The sequence below is a fragment of the Ambystoma mexicanum genome, chromosome 2q (assembly GCF_040938575.1).
Source record: "Ambystoma mexicanum isolate Mex_15411 chromosome 2q, UKY_AmexF1_1, whole genome shotgun sequence".
Taxonomy (NCBI): domain Eukaryota; kingdom Metazoa; phylum Chordata; class Amphibia; order Caudata; family Ambystomatidae; genus Ambystoma; species Ambystoma mexicanum.
The window spans coordinates 331,520,711-331,535,068 of record NC_090924.1 but is presented as its reverse complement, the minus strand read 5'-3'; the positions used below and the strand labels follow the sequence as shown (position 1 = coordinate 331,535,068).

The 14,358-nt window shown below is 47.7% G+C and overlaps 1 protein-coding gene across 1 annotated transcript in view; it reads left to right on the top strand.

The window, feature by feature from the left end:
* The window catches only part of PKD1 (polycystin 1, transient receptor potential channel interacting), a 1,742,473-nt gene that overhangs the window by 752,584 nt on the left and 975,531 nt on the right, over positions 1–14,358 (top strand). Inside the window, exons 16-17 of the mRNA XM_069647332.1 lie at positions 5,264–5,407; positions 7,898–8,044. Coding sequence (XP_069503433.1) covers positions 5,264–5,407; positions 7,898–8,044 — 291 coding nt within the window. The remainder of the gene's footprint in view (positions 1–5,263; positions 5,408–7,897; positions 8,045–14,358) is intronic.

Here is a 14,358-nt window from a genome sequence, read left to right as displayed (position 1 = left end):
GTGCCTCCAAAGGATCCAGCGGTGCCTCCTCCACTTACCGGCATGTGGCCTGCTCCTCTTCCCAGGAGGCCAACACCGGTCGCGGCAAGCAAGGGGGATCCTGCCGTCGTCGCCAGGGAGTCCAAGGCAGCAAGGCCGCCTCCAAGCAAGACTGACCCGGCCGTGTTGTTGGGCCCCCACCGAAGCACCCCGGTGGGAGGCCGGCTGACAAAGTTCGTCAGCGTGTGGGAGTCCATCTCCACCGACCGTTGGGTGTTGGACACCCTGGCCAACGGGCACTCGCTGGAATTCCAAAAGAACTTCCCTCACATTCCTCCCGTGGCCAGGTAGGAGAATCACGTCCCTCAACTGCTGTTGGAGGTAAGGGGGATGCTCAAGAAAGGTGCCATCGAGCTCATCCCCAAGAGGCTCCGGGGCACCGGAGTGTACTCAAGGTACTTCCTCGTCAGAAAGACGACAGGCGGTTGGCGTCCCATCCTGGACCTGCGTCGGTTAAACAAATACATCAAGGCGCAGAAATTCAGGATGGTCACCCTCCAGCACGTGCTGGGACAGCTGGAGGAAGGCGACTTCCTATCGTCGTTGGACCTGGAGGATGCTTACTTCCACATCCCCATTCTAAAACGGCACAGGAAGTTCCTCAGGTTTGTGGTTCAGGGACGCCACTACCAATTCAGAGCCCTACCGTTCGGATTAAAGTCGGCACCCAGGGTTTTCACCAAGTGCCTGGCACCAGTGGCGGCACGGCTGCGCTTGCAGGGGATCCACGTCTACCCCTACCTGGACGACTGGCTAATCCGGACAAGGACAAGGGAACTTGCTGTCGAACACACGGCGAGGACCATCCAGTTGCTCACGGAGCTGGGGTTCGCCATCAACTACCCCAAATCCCACCTGGTTCCATCGCAAGTAGCACTGTTTCTGGAAGCAAAGCTCGATACAGTGGGGCAATTGGCCTCCCCTTCAGAGGAGAGGACCAAGACCATCCTGGGCAAGGTGCAGCACCTGTTAGCCACGGACGTGGCCAGGGTGAGGTCCATCAAGTCCCTCCTCGGGAGGATGTCCTCATGCATCTATCTTGTACCCCTTTGCAGACTTCGGATGCGTCCGCTACAGGAGTTCCTCGACACCCGCTGGTTTCAGGCAAGGGGCTGCTTCGAGGACAGGATCCCTCTCGACGAGGAGTTCCGTCGGGCGATCCTATGGTGGGGCACCCGTGCTCACCTCACTACAGGCAAGGACTTTCAAACCCCGGCGTTTCAGGAGACAGTGACGACGGACGCCTCTCTGGAGGGTTGGGGGGCCCACACCAGAGATCTCCACGCAAGAGACCTTTGGCTTCCGGAGGAGAGGTCTCTTCACATCAACATTCTGGAGCTCCGAGCAGTGTTCTGGGCTCTCAAGTCGTTCCTTCCGTCCCTCAAGGACAAGGTGGTGAGGATCTTCACCCACAACACCACCACGATGTTCTACATACGGAAGCAAGGGGGCACCAGATCTCCAGCCCTATTCAAGGAGGCCCAGGATCTGTGGCACTGGGCCGTCGCCCAGGGGATGTTTCTGGTTCCCTTCCACTTGGCAGGAATAAAAAACACCATCGCCGACTCACTCAGCAGGGAGCTGCGCTCGTGCCACGAGTGGGAACTGCGCCAGGATCAAGTGGATCGGCTCTTCCAACGATGGGGCAAACCCCAGATCGACCTGTTTGCGACGGTAACAAACTCCAAGTGCCAGAGGTTCGCCAGCAGGTTCCCACAGCTGAGGAGCATGGGCGATGCTTTCTCGTTCCCCTGGGACGGCCTGTTTCTATACGCGTTCCCTTCGTTGCCGTTGCTGCTCCGCCTCATCAACCAGCTCAAGAAGTCCAGGTGCAGGATGATCCTCGTCGCACTGGCGTGGCCGAGGCAGATCTGGTTCCCAGACCTTTTGGACTTGTCAACGTCCCCACCAGTCAAGCTACCGGCAAACGCGGATCTTCTCTCCAGAGAAGGAGGCGCCATTCTCCATCACGACCCACAGTCGCTGAACTTGCAGGCCTGGCTCCTGCAGCACTAGAGTTTGGAGGGTACGATATACCGGCTGATTGCAGAGAGGTTCTTGCAAAGGCCAGGGCGTCCTCAACTCTCAAGTGTTACGGTCATAAATGGAAGATGTTCTCTGTCTGGTGCCGTGCACAGATTAACCCTCTGCGGATTACGGCCCCTCAAGTACTGCCGTACCTACTGTTGCTGGCCAAAGCTGGACTGGCCCACGCCTCCATCAAAATACATCTGGCTGCCATCTCGGGACAGGTGTCCTTGTGGTCTCATCGCCTGGTGAAGGAATTTATTAAGGGACTATTTTGATCATTCCCGCCGGTGAAGGCTCCTCCCCCGGCGTGGGAGCTTAATGTGGTGCTGACCAGGCTCATGGGGGCCCCATTTGAGCCTATGCATTCGGCGCCTTTGAAGTTCCTGTCATGGAAGACAGCGTTCCTTGTGGCCATCACCTCCGCACGACGAGTAGGAGAGATCCAGGCCCTATCTTGCAAGCCTCCATACTTGACTTTTCATGACACGAGGGTGGTGCTGAGGACGCACCCCTCCTTCATGCCCAAGGTGCCGTTGGACTTCCACCTCAACGAGCCCTTGGTGTTACCAGTTTTCTTCCCGTCGCCTTCGACGCTGGCCGAGAGGACTTTGCACTCACTGGATGTAGCTAGAGCGCTGAAGTTCTACGTGGACCGCACGAAGAGTTTTTGGAAGACGTCACAACTGTTTGTGAACTTTGGGTCTGTGAATCAAGGGAAGGCTCTCTCGAAGTCTTCCATTTCCAGATGGCTCTCCGGCTGCATCATGCACTGTCACCGGTTGGCAAACCGGCCGCTGCCCGGCCGTCCGAGAGCCCATTCGACCAGAGCGATCGCTGCTACCATGGCATCCCTGTCTGGTGTGCCCCTGTTGGACATCTGCAGGGCTGCTACGTGGAGGTCGACGCACACCTTCACAAGATTCTCCTGCATTGATCGGGACTCCAGGGAGGAGTCCAGGGTCGGCCAAGCAGTACTGCGCAACCTGTTTGCCTAAGGTGAGCCTGGTGAGGAGGTAAGAATTGCTTAATGTTCAGTTGGTATGTAATGCTTAATGTTGAGCCTTTGCCACCTCCCATGGTTGTGCATGTGTATACTGCTATGTATTCTTTTATTCATGAGCATGTGAATCCATGCCAGACCCCATGCTGGAGAAGGAAGAAGTTACTTACCTGTAACTGTTGTTCTCCAGCATGAGTCTGGCATGGATTCACATGCGAACCCTCCCACCTACCCCTCTGCGGCTCTTCACTTGGTCATACTGCCACTTGGCGTGCTACCAAATCTGAGGATGGCTGCTAGAGGCGGGGCTTAGGGAGAGGGCAGTCATTGCCTGGGGGCAGTATGACCCAGAGATCAGTGATTGGTTACTACTAAGAAAGACAGATCAGAAACTAAAATGATACTGATTTTTTCTTTACCGAGGATACCCAGCCTGACGACAGGGAATATTCATGAGCATGTGAATCCATGCCAGACCCATGCTGGAGAACAAAAGTTACAGGTAAGTAACTTGTTCCTAATCGGTTCTATTAGCAGGGACGGTCGTAATTTTAACACTGACTGCCAAATTAGACGCTCCAATACCGCAAACATTTTCCAATTTTTGGCATCAATTAGTTCTAATCCATAAATTAGGGTTGGTATAACTTTTACCTTGTAAAACTCAAGCAGGGGTTGCATAGAGAATTTTACATACTTATTTAATAAGACTTTCATTTGGGCACTAAATGCTATTTGATTCTTGTTTGCTGTTAAAAATCCTAACTAAACTAATTCAGTATTTTCTTCCAAAATGTTTCTTCCATATTTGTCCCTCACATTTCCTGTGTCTTTTGAAATGAATAATCTTTGTCCTAGTAGAATTTACTTTTAGGTTATTTCTAGATGCAAAGGTAACAAAACTGTTCACGCTCCTCTGTAAGCCTATGGAAGTAGTATCCAAAAAAAAAGGATATCATCGGCATACTCAAGCCAATCTAAAGGAAGGCTGTCATGTTTTGGTGAAAATGCCCCTGCAATATTGTAGTGCATCATGTAAGTCTGATATATACAAGTTAAAAAGACAAGGGACCGAAACACTCCCCTACCATAAACTTGTGCAAACAGTAATCTTGTTTGTAAAGGATCCTTTTGTCTCTTATCATATCTGAAGGGATGTGTGAGAATGGAAATAGTTAGCATGTTTAATAAACTGTGTGGAATTTCCCAAGATGATAATTTATTCCACAGCAAATTCCGATCTATGCAGTCAAAAGCTCAGCCAGTTCCCTAGCAGATAATAGAAACACAAGTCTACCCTCTCCCTGATGTGCCTGGATTACATTTGTGCCTGAATGCCACATATTTTTACAGCAACACCTGAAGACAAATGTGCACATAAGAAAATAACATTAGAAAAGGAATCAATGGAACATTTAACCTCACTTCCCGAGATATCTGACAAATAATATGTGTGGTTGTCTGTCCAGGGAGTCCAAAAATTGTACATACATAATTTATCCCATCACCCATTTTGTATTTTAACATGGTCTTTGTTTTCTTCTAGACTTGTCTTCAGGGGTGGGTGCCCAATCAGCTAAAGTATGTGGTAATATCCAGTACCCAATAGAAGAACAGAGGGACCTAATGTTGGCAAAATGACAGGCCTGTCATTTACAGTTCACCACATTGCACCTGTTTGGTCTAGCCACAGGTCTTTTTGTCAGTTGACCTAGCACTAAAACAAACCAAAATCAATATGTGGGGATAGTGGGGATTTCTCAGTCTGGGGCCACACTCTGGCCAGTGCTTTTCAGGGAGTATGACAAACTTTTTAAGGCAGTGAACCCTTCATAAGCTGGCAATGGGGACAGGAAAGATGCAGGTGAGCAGAGAAGGCATCCCTGAGACTTATAGCCCCTTAAGGAACGTGAATTCCAAACCAGTCTCCTCCTTTGTGGGATAGGTCATGAAGGTCTTCTTTCAAAAGAGGGGAAAGTCCACAGATTGAGGGACTTTTGTTGCAAAGGGTTGACATCAGTATATCCTCACAAGTGCAATTCATGACTTTTTGTGACAACTTTTCTTTTAATCTTGGGGTGAGAGTTTTCCAAATGGTAATGTGCAGCAGATTGGTAAACGTACCTTATGATACTCAGTTGGTAGGTAGTCACCATGTTAATTGCATTGTTTGACATGTCTTCCCTTTCGCAGGGTTTGACGCCATGGTGTGATACAGAATTGAATAATGGTGGCATAATCATTATCTCCAAAGACAAACTGGAGGCTGGTGTTGAGTACACCTTTGACCTTACCATCAGTAAGCCAGGTCGGAACCCCGAATCCACCAATCAGACAGTAAGTATAATTCAGGGAATTTAATTAAACTCTTTAAGTGATGTTTACGTCTCAAACACAAAAGGGGTCTAATTTCAACAGAATTGTATCCTGATGTGTTGACAACGAATGGGAGGCACAGAGGAGCATGTGACAGTGTGTGTTAAGCTGATATATTCTAAGCAATAGATCACATATTGTGAGCTGGACATGGTGTGAGACAACCCTTCGTTATCCTATGGCAGTACGGGAGCAAGGCACAATATCGCCCAAAAAACACGACAATAGCGTCTGAGGGCAGAATATAGTGTAGATGGAAACAAATGCATCATTACCCTAAGGAAGCAAGGTATAAGATAACTAGGATTTAATGTAACCAAAGACACCATCATGCTAAGAGAGCGGGCCATAAAGGCCCCAAACATACACATATGCAAGCACATCATTTATAAAAAAGGAATCGTGGAAAAAGATACCATGCATATATGTAAGCAGATGCATTATTATTTGATGACATAGATCTGCAACCTGCAGCTCTCCAGATGTTTTGGACGACGACTCCCATGGTCCCTCACTATTGACTATGTTGGCTTGGGCTAATAGGAGTTGTTGTTCAAAACACCTGGAGAACCAATGTTTGCATACCCTTGTTCTTGGAGACCAGTGCATTGGATCACCAAGAAAGGTTTTAAGCAAGTGCCAAATTGTCCCAAAGGAGCAGGGGATAAGATGATATCACTGGCTACCCCCATTGACTATCCCTTTCCAACCTGTTTTTTCGCACCCTCCCACCCACAACCCCATCCTCAATTATGGCTTTTACCAGCCATTCAACAGCTGTGGACAGTACTTGCGCAAAGATCACTCCCTTCCTCTTTTTATTGTCTGCAAGTACACTTTCCTTGCCCATACGTTTGCTCTTGACTCTGCAAACCCTCTAAATGCACTTATCTAATATCCTCTCTCTGCTAGCAACACCATGATCCATCTTTTCACCTTTCAGGCAATGATTCCCATGCCCCCTTAAAAATACCCTGTATCCTGCTGTCTGCCTGCTGATGAGTTTGCCTCCATCTCCTCCAAAATCACCAGAATATGCTATACCCACCTTATCCGCTTTCTTCTCTCCTACCTTCCCACTGAACTCTTACCCAACCTCTGCAAACCCATCTTGTACTCCTCTTGATCACTTTGCACCCCACATAATCAGTGAGCCCCATCCTATCATCTCTTCTTACTTCTTTCTCTAACCGCACCCTCACATCATGCTTCTTCCCAGCCTGCTTCAAAATAGCCGGCCTAAAGAAACCCACTGCTGGCCTAAACAGCCCCTCTTTTTTACTGGCCGGTCTTTCCCTTACCCCACCACTCTAAAGTCATAGAGAGATTTGTCAGCAATTGCATCATTGAATACCTTTCAAAATGTACATCAGTGCAAAAAAGAATTCTTGCAATGCATTTTTGCACCAGATCAAAGTTTGCTCTCATCCTATCCCTTTGCCCTTGTGCAAAAATATATTGACAAACTTTCTTTTGCAATATGGCAGTTTTTGCCCTAATATTTATCGCACTACCAACCCGTATCTGGCCCCATTGTAAAGTAGGAGTTGGGGACCTGGGGAGGGGCACCAAATGGCTCTTCACCTGGGGGTGACACACATTCTTGCATTGGCCCTCAGGATGTTTTCCGAGTGCGTCACTAAGTAGGCCGCCTACATCCTTCACGATGTACTCCTCTTTAGACTATTCACAATGTGTGCTTCGTTTTTTAAAGTATTAACCTTCGATATCTATAAGCATACATATCTAAAATACTTATCTAAAATATCTGTGATCCTGCGCAGCTTGTGACAGCAAATCATTGTTTTACCAAATCTGTTCATGCTCTGCAGAAACTGAATGGAACCTGCCAGTGCTTCATTTGTAAAAGAACAAGTGCAGGGGCTCAAATATGTTCTAATATTCCCATTATACGTCAGGATGAGCAGCTCCCCGCCCACTGTTACCACCACCCACGGCTGCTCCTCAGGGTGTCAACATGTATGAGGTTAAAGCTGAAACTCCCACTGGCTTAGTGTGGTTGAACTCACTATGACAGATGTGTCATTCACAAATAACCAATAAACATACACATGAAATAAAATACTTGTGTCTTGACATGAGACAGATGTTTAAGTGTGTCTTTAAACACAATCATCATTTATATTTTGCTCTAATTCTATAGGTATTCATTATGCCACTGGCAGTTAAAATAATAAAGTTACCAAAACACTGCATCATAATCAAACTGAGTCTGAGATAATTAGTGCCAGAGTTTAGAAATAAGTGCCAGGGCTGGGCCCTGGCACACACCCTCCCAAATTAAGCACTTGAGCCTACCTGCCTATGACTGGACGTATGGTGCAGCACTTTGATGCTGGTTGCGAAAGAGCTGCTCGCCGTATTGCAGCAGTACTGATGTCAGTATGTCCTCTTCAGCTGGTGACCGGGGCTGGCCTTCTCTTCTTCCAGGTGCTGATCAAGAAGGGATCCATGCCCATCGTGTCATTGAAGTGCGTTTCATGCAAGGCCCAGGCGGTTTATGAAGTCAGCAAGAGCTCCTATCTGTACCTGGAAGGAAGCTGCAGGAACTGCCAGGGAGAGGCCAGCACCGCCGGGGTAAGGTCAGCCGGATCAGTGGAAAATTGTTGTGTCACAGCTGACTCCAATTAACGTAATCAGTCTGCTCATGTTTTAATATGTGCATGTGATATGAAAGAATGTCTTTTTTAACCACATTCGCCTTTATATCTTTGTGAAATACAGTCACGTTCACGTATGCTTGGACTCATTGACCTTGGCATGTAAAGAAAGGTGAACATGGTTACTACGAATTCTGCAAGTAAGAGGATAGACAGTTATGTCCAAGTCATTGACCAAAGATACGTTTAAAGAAATGTCAGAGTGAATACGATTTCTTCACTCGGCACACTTCTTGCTTGAACTTTCCTGAGCGCAGTTACAAATGATGATGGGTGGGCTATACAATCTGTGTGATAATTACTATACTTATACTCTCAGGGAACACTGAATTATAAACTTTTTTGCCTGACACTTTGAAATGATGACAGAATATAGAGTGTGTGTTCGTATAATGCACTGTTAGGGGTCAGAAATGAGAGGCGGATACAAAGTTGCATTATTCTCATCTCAGACATTTTATTGCAACTAAAAGGGTTGGAAAAATGCCTCTCTAGACCGATCCTGCGGAAGGAGGTACCCCACTTAAGCAACTAAAACTAAGAATCAGTCTGTGTCAATTAATTTAGTAATGTAGAAACCGTCCATGTGTCAAAAACATTCTAAACTGACCCTCACACTAGAAACAAACAACTAAGAATGCAAGGAAATATCTCTGGCATATGTTTAGTGGAAAACGTGTTCATAATCAAAACATAAATAATAAATCCAAAAGTATTTTCCAAGGAGAAATCCTTAAAAACCAGAGGACAGTTCCCTTCCCCTGAGTTTGTAGTAGGATGGCCAAAGTGTCTCTTTTAAACCCCCGTTCTTTGAGGCCACTGAAAATCATCTCTCTTTAAACAACAGTTCCTTAATGCTTTTCTCCTGGATTCAGAAAGTTCTTGTTCACACTTTGCCTTTCAAAACATCCATCAATGCCTTTGTAGCAAAAAGTATCTTTCTATGGGCTTCACAAAGTTCGTGTTATGTAAACTTAAAGATTTAGCTGGTGTACTTTCCAGACTCCCTGGTAAACTTCATTGTTTCACTGTTTTCCTTTACAATTCTGTTGGATCCGCTAGTATACTTCCCTACCTGGTATCTTCCCATAATTCTCAAAATGCCTGGTAGTTTTGACTGCCAGGACTTCTTTTATCCATCTCTTCTTTGGTTGACTACCTGGTACACTCCTCTGCCAGGAATCATAGGTGCTTCAGATTCCCTGGTATACCTCCCTGCCAGGTATCTTCCCCGAAGTATTAAAGTTCTTTATACAATTTTTAAAGGCCTGGTGTATTTGATTGCCAGGACCTCCCTTTATGGCCTTCTTAGATCCCCTGGTATACTGCACTGCCAGGTATTTTGCCACAATTTTCAATCTTTTCACAACTTCAATGGATTGCCTGGTATACTCCCCTGGCAGGAATCCTTTCACAATGGTTCAGTCTTTTCACTGGAGGTATTACAGATCCCCTGGTATACTCCCCTTCTAGGTATCTTTCCCCTCACATGTCCACTGCTTGGTGTCTTCTCTTTACCAGGACTTCGCCTTATTAACTTTACTGTTACTTTCAATATGACACATTAGCATTTGCTTTTGTTTTGTCCAATGTATTTGCTTAGGGTAACACTTGCTTCAGCTCTCCCCCACATAGACATTTCACACATATGTGATTATTCATATTTCGTTGTTGCTCTTTTTCTTGTTGGTATTCAAATCTTCCTGTTCTTAAACCTTGATCTAACATTAGGATTTTCCTGTGTTGGAATTGTTTTTCAATATTGCTCAAAATGTCAATCTCACATACTTCATTTAATTAGTTTCTGGTTTATTGGTACGCTTCGGGGTTGCCAATGGCCTTGGGTCGACTCACCAGTGGTTTGTGGCATTCCCAACTCACAGCGTGCCTCTGCTGTGAACCTTCTTCCCTTGATTGGCTTCTCAGGCACTGCAGGCGTCTCTTCAGCATTCACTGCGGCTCCGCGTCGACTTGCTGGCTTCCTTCTGCATTCGTAACCGGAGAACGCCGCCTCCTGACTCGACCATACCTCCAGCAGCTCTGTCATGCTTCTTGGTGCACTGCAGTCCTTCAGGTAAGCTGGCTGCACTTCTCCTTCTCTCCCGCCAAGCCGATGTCTGTAGCTTGTGTTCGCGAACCTCTGCAGACAGGTGACCGTCTTCTCTGCAGTTCTCTCCCGTGCTGTGTCTGTGAACACCACGGTTGCCATTTTTAAATGTCACAGGCAATCTAAGATGAATGGAACAACTAGTCCGCACGTTGGTCTTTGGACTTTGATTATTCTGCATGAACTCTTCCCTCCTCTTCTTCCTCTCAGTACTTGAGGCTTTATGGGAACTGAAGTCCATAGATGAAGATGGATTTCCAAAATGATGTTGTTACAAAAATTCACATTGAGATTCCAAGATGGCGGCTGAGCCGGGTAGACGTGCGTGAGCGGAGCTCCGTCCCCTAGCTCGGGCCGCAATAATAAAGAAACACAAACCTGCACACATCTAGCCTGCCGAAGCGTAGCCACCCTCCAACACGCAGCGGAAGGCGAAGTCCAGGAGGAGAGCAGACTCAACCTCGGAGGAAGCGGCCCTGAACGAACCCGCCCACAGAGGAAGAAGCAAACCCAGTGAGCCGGTCCCCAAGCAGCCCAGCAGCGTGGAACCCCAGAGGGGAAGCAGAGCGCAGGAAGGAGCCCTCGGTCTCCGCGGCAGCCCGAGGCGGAGACCCGGCTGACAAAGAAAGAAGACCTGGGTGAGAGAAGCGGAGTCCGGCGGAGGTACCCGGGCAGACCAGCAGTGCGGATCCGGACGCGGCGTGGAGCGGAGGAAGGCGCCAACCCAGCGGAAGAAGGAACGCAGCCCAGCGGTCCAGACCAGCGAGGAGAAGCGAAGGTGGCCTCCACGGGCAGAGCAGAAAGAGACAGAAGCACCAAGCCGAGCCGCCCCGACAGTGAGCTACAGGTACAAACTGGGGAGGGAACCCAGCTGCTGTGAGGCGGAAGCCGCATCTCCCATAGAACCTAGCAACCCACCCCGGGGAAGCAAACACGGGAGAAACAATACACGACAACAAGGGAGGGGAAACTAATAAAACCTTACACCTCCCGAAAAAAGCAAGGAAGGCCCCTATAACCAACACGCATATTCACCGCGGACCCCGGCCCAGAAACAGGGGAGAAGCCCCCCCCTCCAACCATCGGACGCAGGCCCAGCCCAAAACCTGAAGGGAAACACAAATAAGACCCAGAGGCACGGGGATACCCCCCCCCCCAAATCCCCCAACCCACAAAAGAGCGGCTGAGCCCCCCAACGCCCTCCAGAAGGGAAAACTATACAATCTTCCAGGGACGGCTACAGAAGGAAACACCCCCCCCCCCAGCCACATCATAACGTGGTACTCACCAAGGACCAAAGACAGATAACGGGATTGGAGGGGCCAACCACAACCATAAGGGATCCAGAATTGGTACCCCAAAGAATCAACAGAGAAGGATCCCCCCCGAGACCTTGCCTACTCCCCATGAGCCCAAACACAGATTGCTGGAGTACCCGCATACGAGTCTTAAGAAGCGGGAAAACCTTCGCCCCAACAGATAACAGTCGACAGAGCCTAGACAGGCATCAGGGGCACACGGAACATCATAAGTTCCTACTCAAACTCCAAGGCTAAAAGCGAACACAAGACGCCACAATACACCCAAACTGTAACGGAGCACGCACATGTCAAAAGCCAGGACTCGGCACGGGCAACAGGCATTGTCGGCTAACAGTAGTAGATCCAAACCAGATCAAGACCTAATCCGAACTCTGGCGTGCAGATAAAACCGCGCCTAAGCAGACAAACAAACAGAAAGGCAAGGGGGAAACCACATCGGAGCAGAAAGAAGACGCGGAAATGGCCTCGAAAGACGACATGAAAACATGGTTTAAGGAATTTCAGGATCAATTTATATCCTCCACACAGGCGCAGTTCGAAAACATGAAGGGGGAAATGAAACAAGCAGTCCAGGAACTGAAGAGGGACATAGGAAATCTAGAGGAGAGAACAGATACATTGGAAAGGACGGTCCAGAATATAGATGAGGAAACTCTCCAACACGCAAAAGCACAAGACCTGCTAGCACGACTAGCACTGGAATTAGAAACACAATGTGAAGATTTGGAAAACAGATCCCGGCGTTCAAACATAAGAAGAAAGAATATGCCGGAAACGGTGGTGGATTAAAACCTCCGCACTGCAGTACAACAGGTGTTCCTAGACATACTTACAGACGGCACAGGGGAAGAAATTCAAATAGACAGAATACACAGAGTAGGCCCCCGAAGAACGGGAGAACCCGGAGCCCGCCCAAGAGATGTACTGGTAGCAATGACACAGTACACACAAAAGGAGCAAATTCTGAGAAAAGCCAGGACAGTAGAGCAAATAAGAATGAATGGCAAAGAAATTCAGTTATTCCAAGACCTCGCACAATCCACGCTCAGAAAGAGAAGAGAGATGTCCCAGGTAACAAAATTCCTAACGGAGAAACAAATACGCTATACATGGACCTTCCCATTTGGTCTCCTTTTCACATGGGAGGAATGACAACATCACATCACAACATGCGTGGAAGGCCTCAAGATTCTGGGCAGGCAAGAACAAGAGATGGAATCCCCAAAGGACAGAGAACTCCACAGAGGAAGGCGAGAGCCGAGGGGATGGCAGACAGAGAGAAGAAGAACAAGACTCCAATCCCGCAAACCGGAGCTGAATTAATATTACCCCAGGAACAAAGGACAGAAGCAAAGATAAGCCGGAGGGAGAAGCTGCATAGAAAGGGGAAATAGCTGACCGGGCAGGTGATTACACGAGGATGCGGCAGAGCCAAGGGACATCCTTGGGATCCATAGGACACAAGCAGGGTTTAGGACCCTCTGCGAAAACTATAAACCTGAGTCGTTAGAGGGCATCGAGCAAAGGCAGAACGCCCGAGCAACCATAGGGCCCAGGGCCCTCCTCAGGGAAAAGGTTGGGGGGGAAGGAGGGAGGGAGGGGGGGGAGTTGAGGCATAAATTCAAAGGGGAAAAGATTTAAACACCGGCATTAAAGTACACCACTGCGACCCACACGATAAAAGACAAGTGAGACTGGAGACCCAAAAGAAAGAATGGGGTTAAAAATATTAACGTATAACATCAGAGGGCTGAACTCGCCAGTAAAAAGGAAAAAAACGGAACACTTCCTACACAGAGAGAAGTATGATGTAATAATGCTCCAAGAAACACACATACAGAAAAAAAGGAAAGGCCAAATCCGCATAAGAGGCTACAACCAAATTCTCCAATCCAACGATGAAGAGAAGAAAAAAGGAGTCATGATAGCATTCGCCAACCAACTCAATGTACAAATCAAAGGCTCAATGACAGATAAAAATGGACGATATCTATTCGCGAAAGTCCAGATTGAAAATCGGCAATTAACCTTAGCAACGCTTTACTCTCCAAACACAGGCCAAGACGGCTTCATTAAAGAAACGCTGAACAAACTAGAAAACTTTGCAGAAGGAGAAGTGATTCTGACAGGAGACTTGAATCTTGCATGGAACCAGAGGGAAGACCGTTCAAACCCCAAGCACTCGCAACAAGGGACACCATCACAAGCGCTAAAAGAGATGATGAACAAGTTGGCTGTAGAAGACGTATGGCGGAGAATCAGAGGCACAACCCGGGGGTACATATATCATTCACATGTGCACGACACAAGTTCCAGAATTGACTACATATGGGCCACAGGGAGCCTAGTAGGGGAGATCCAGGATATAGAAAAAGGTCAATATCGCTATCAGACCATGCCCCACTATGGATTTCACTTCCTAAAATCCGCAAACGCTCCGGCCTATGGCGATGGACAATCCCTAGGGAAATCTTACAAGACCCTGTCTTGAAGGAAATAATTAGAGAAAAGATAACGGACTATTTCGAACAAGCACATTTTGGGAGGCCTTCAAAGCAGTGATACGCGGACAAATAGTAGCCCTGAAAGCACAAAAAGACAAGCAATCATACAAATGGGAAAGTGAATTAGAAAAAAAAGTGGAAGCGATCAGAGAAGTAATGGCAAAGAATAAATCCTTGAAAATAAAGAGGGCATATTGACATGTCCAGAGTCAGCTAAATGTACTCAGGACCAAAAGAGCGGAAACGCAACTACTCCACACAACACATTGGTATGCAATGAAATCAAATAAGGTGGATA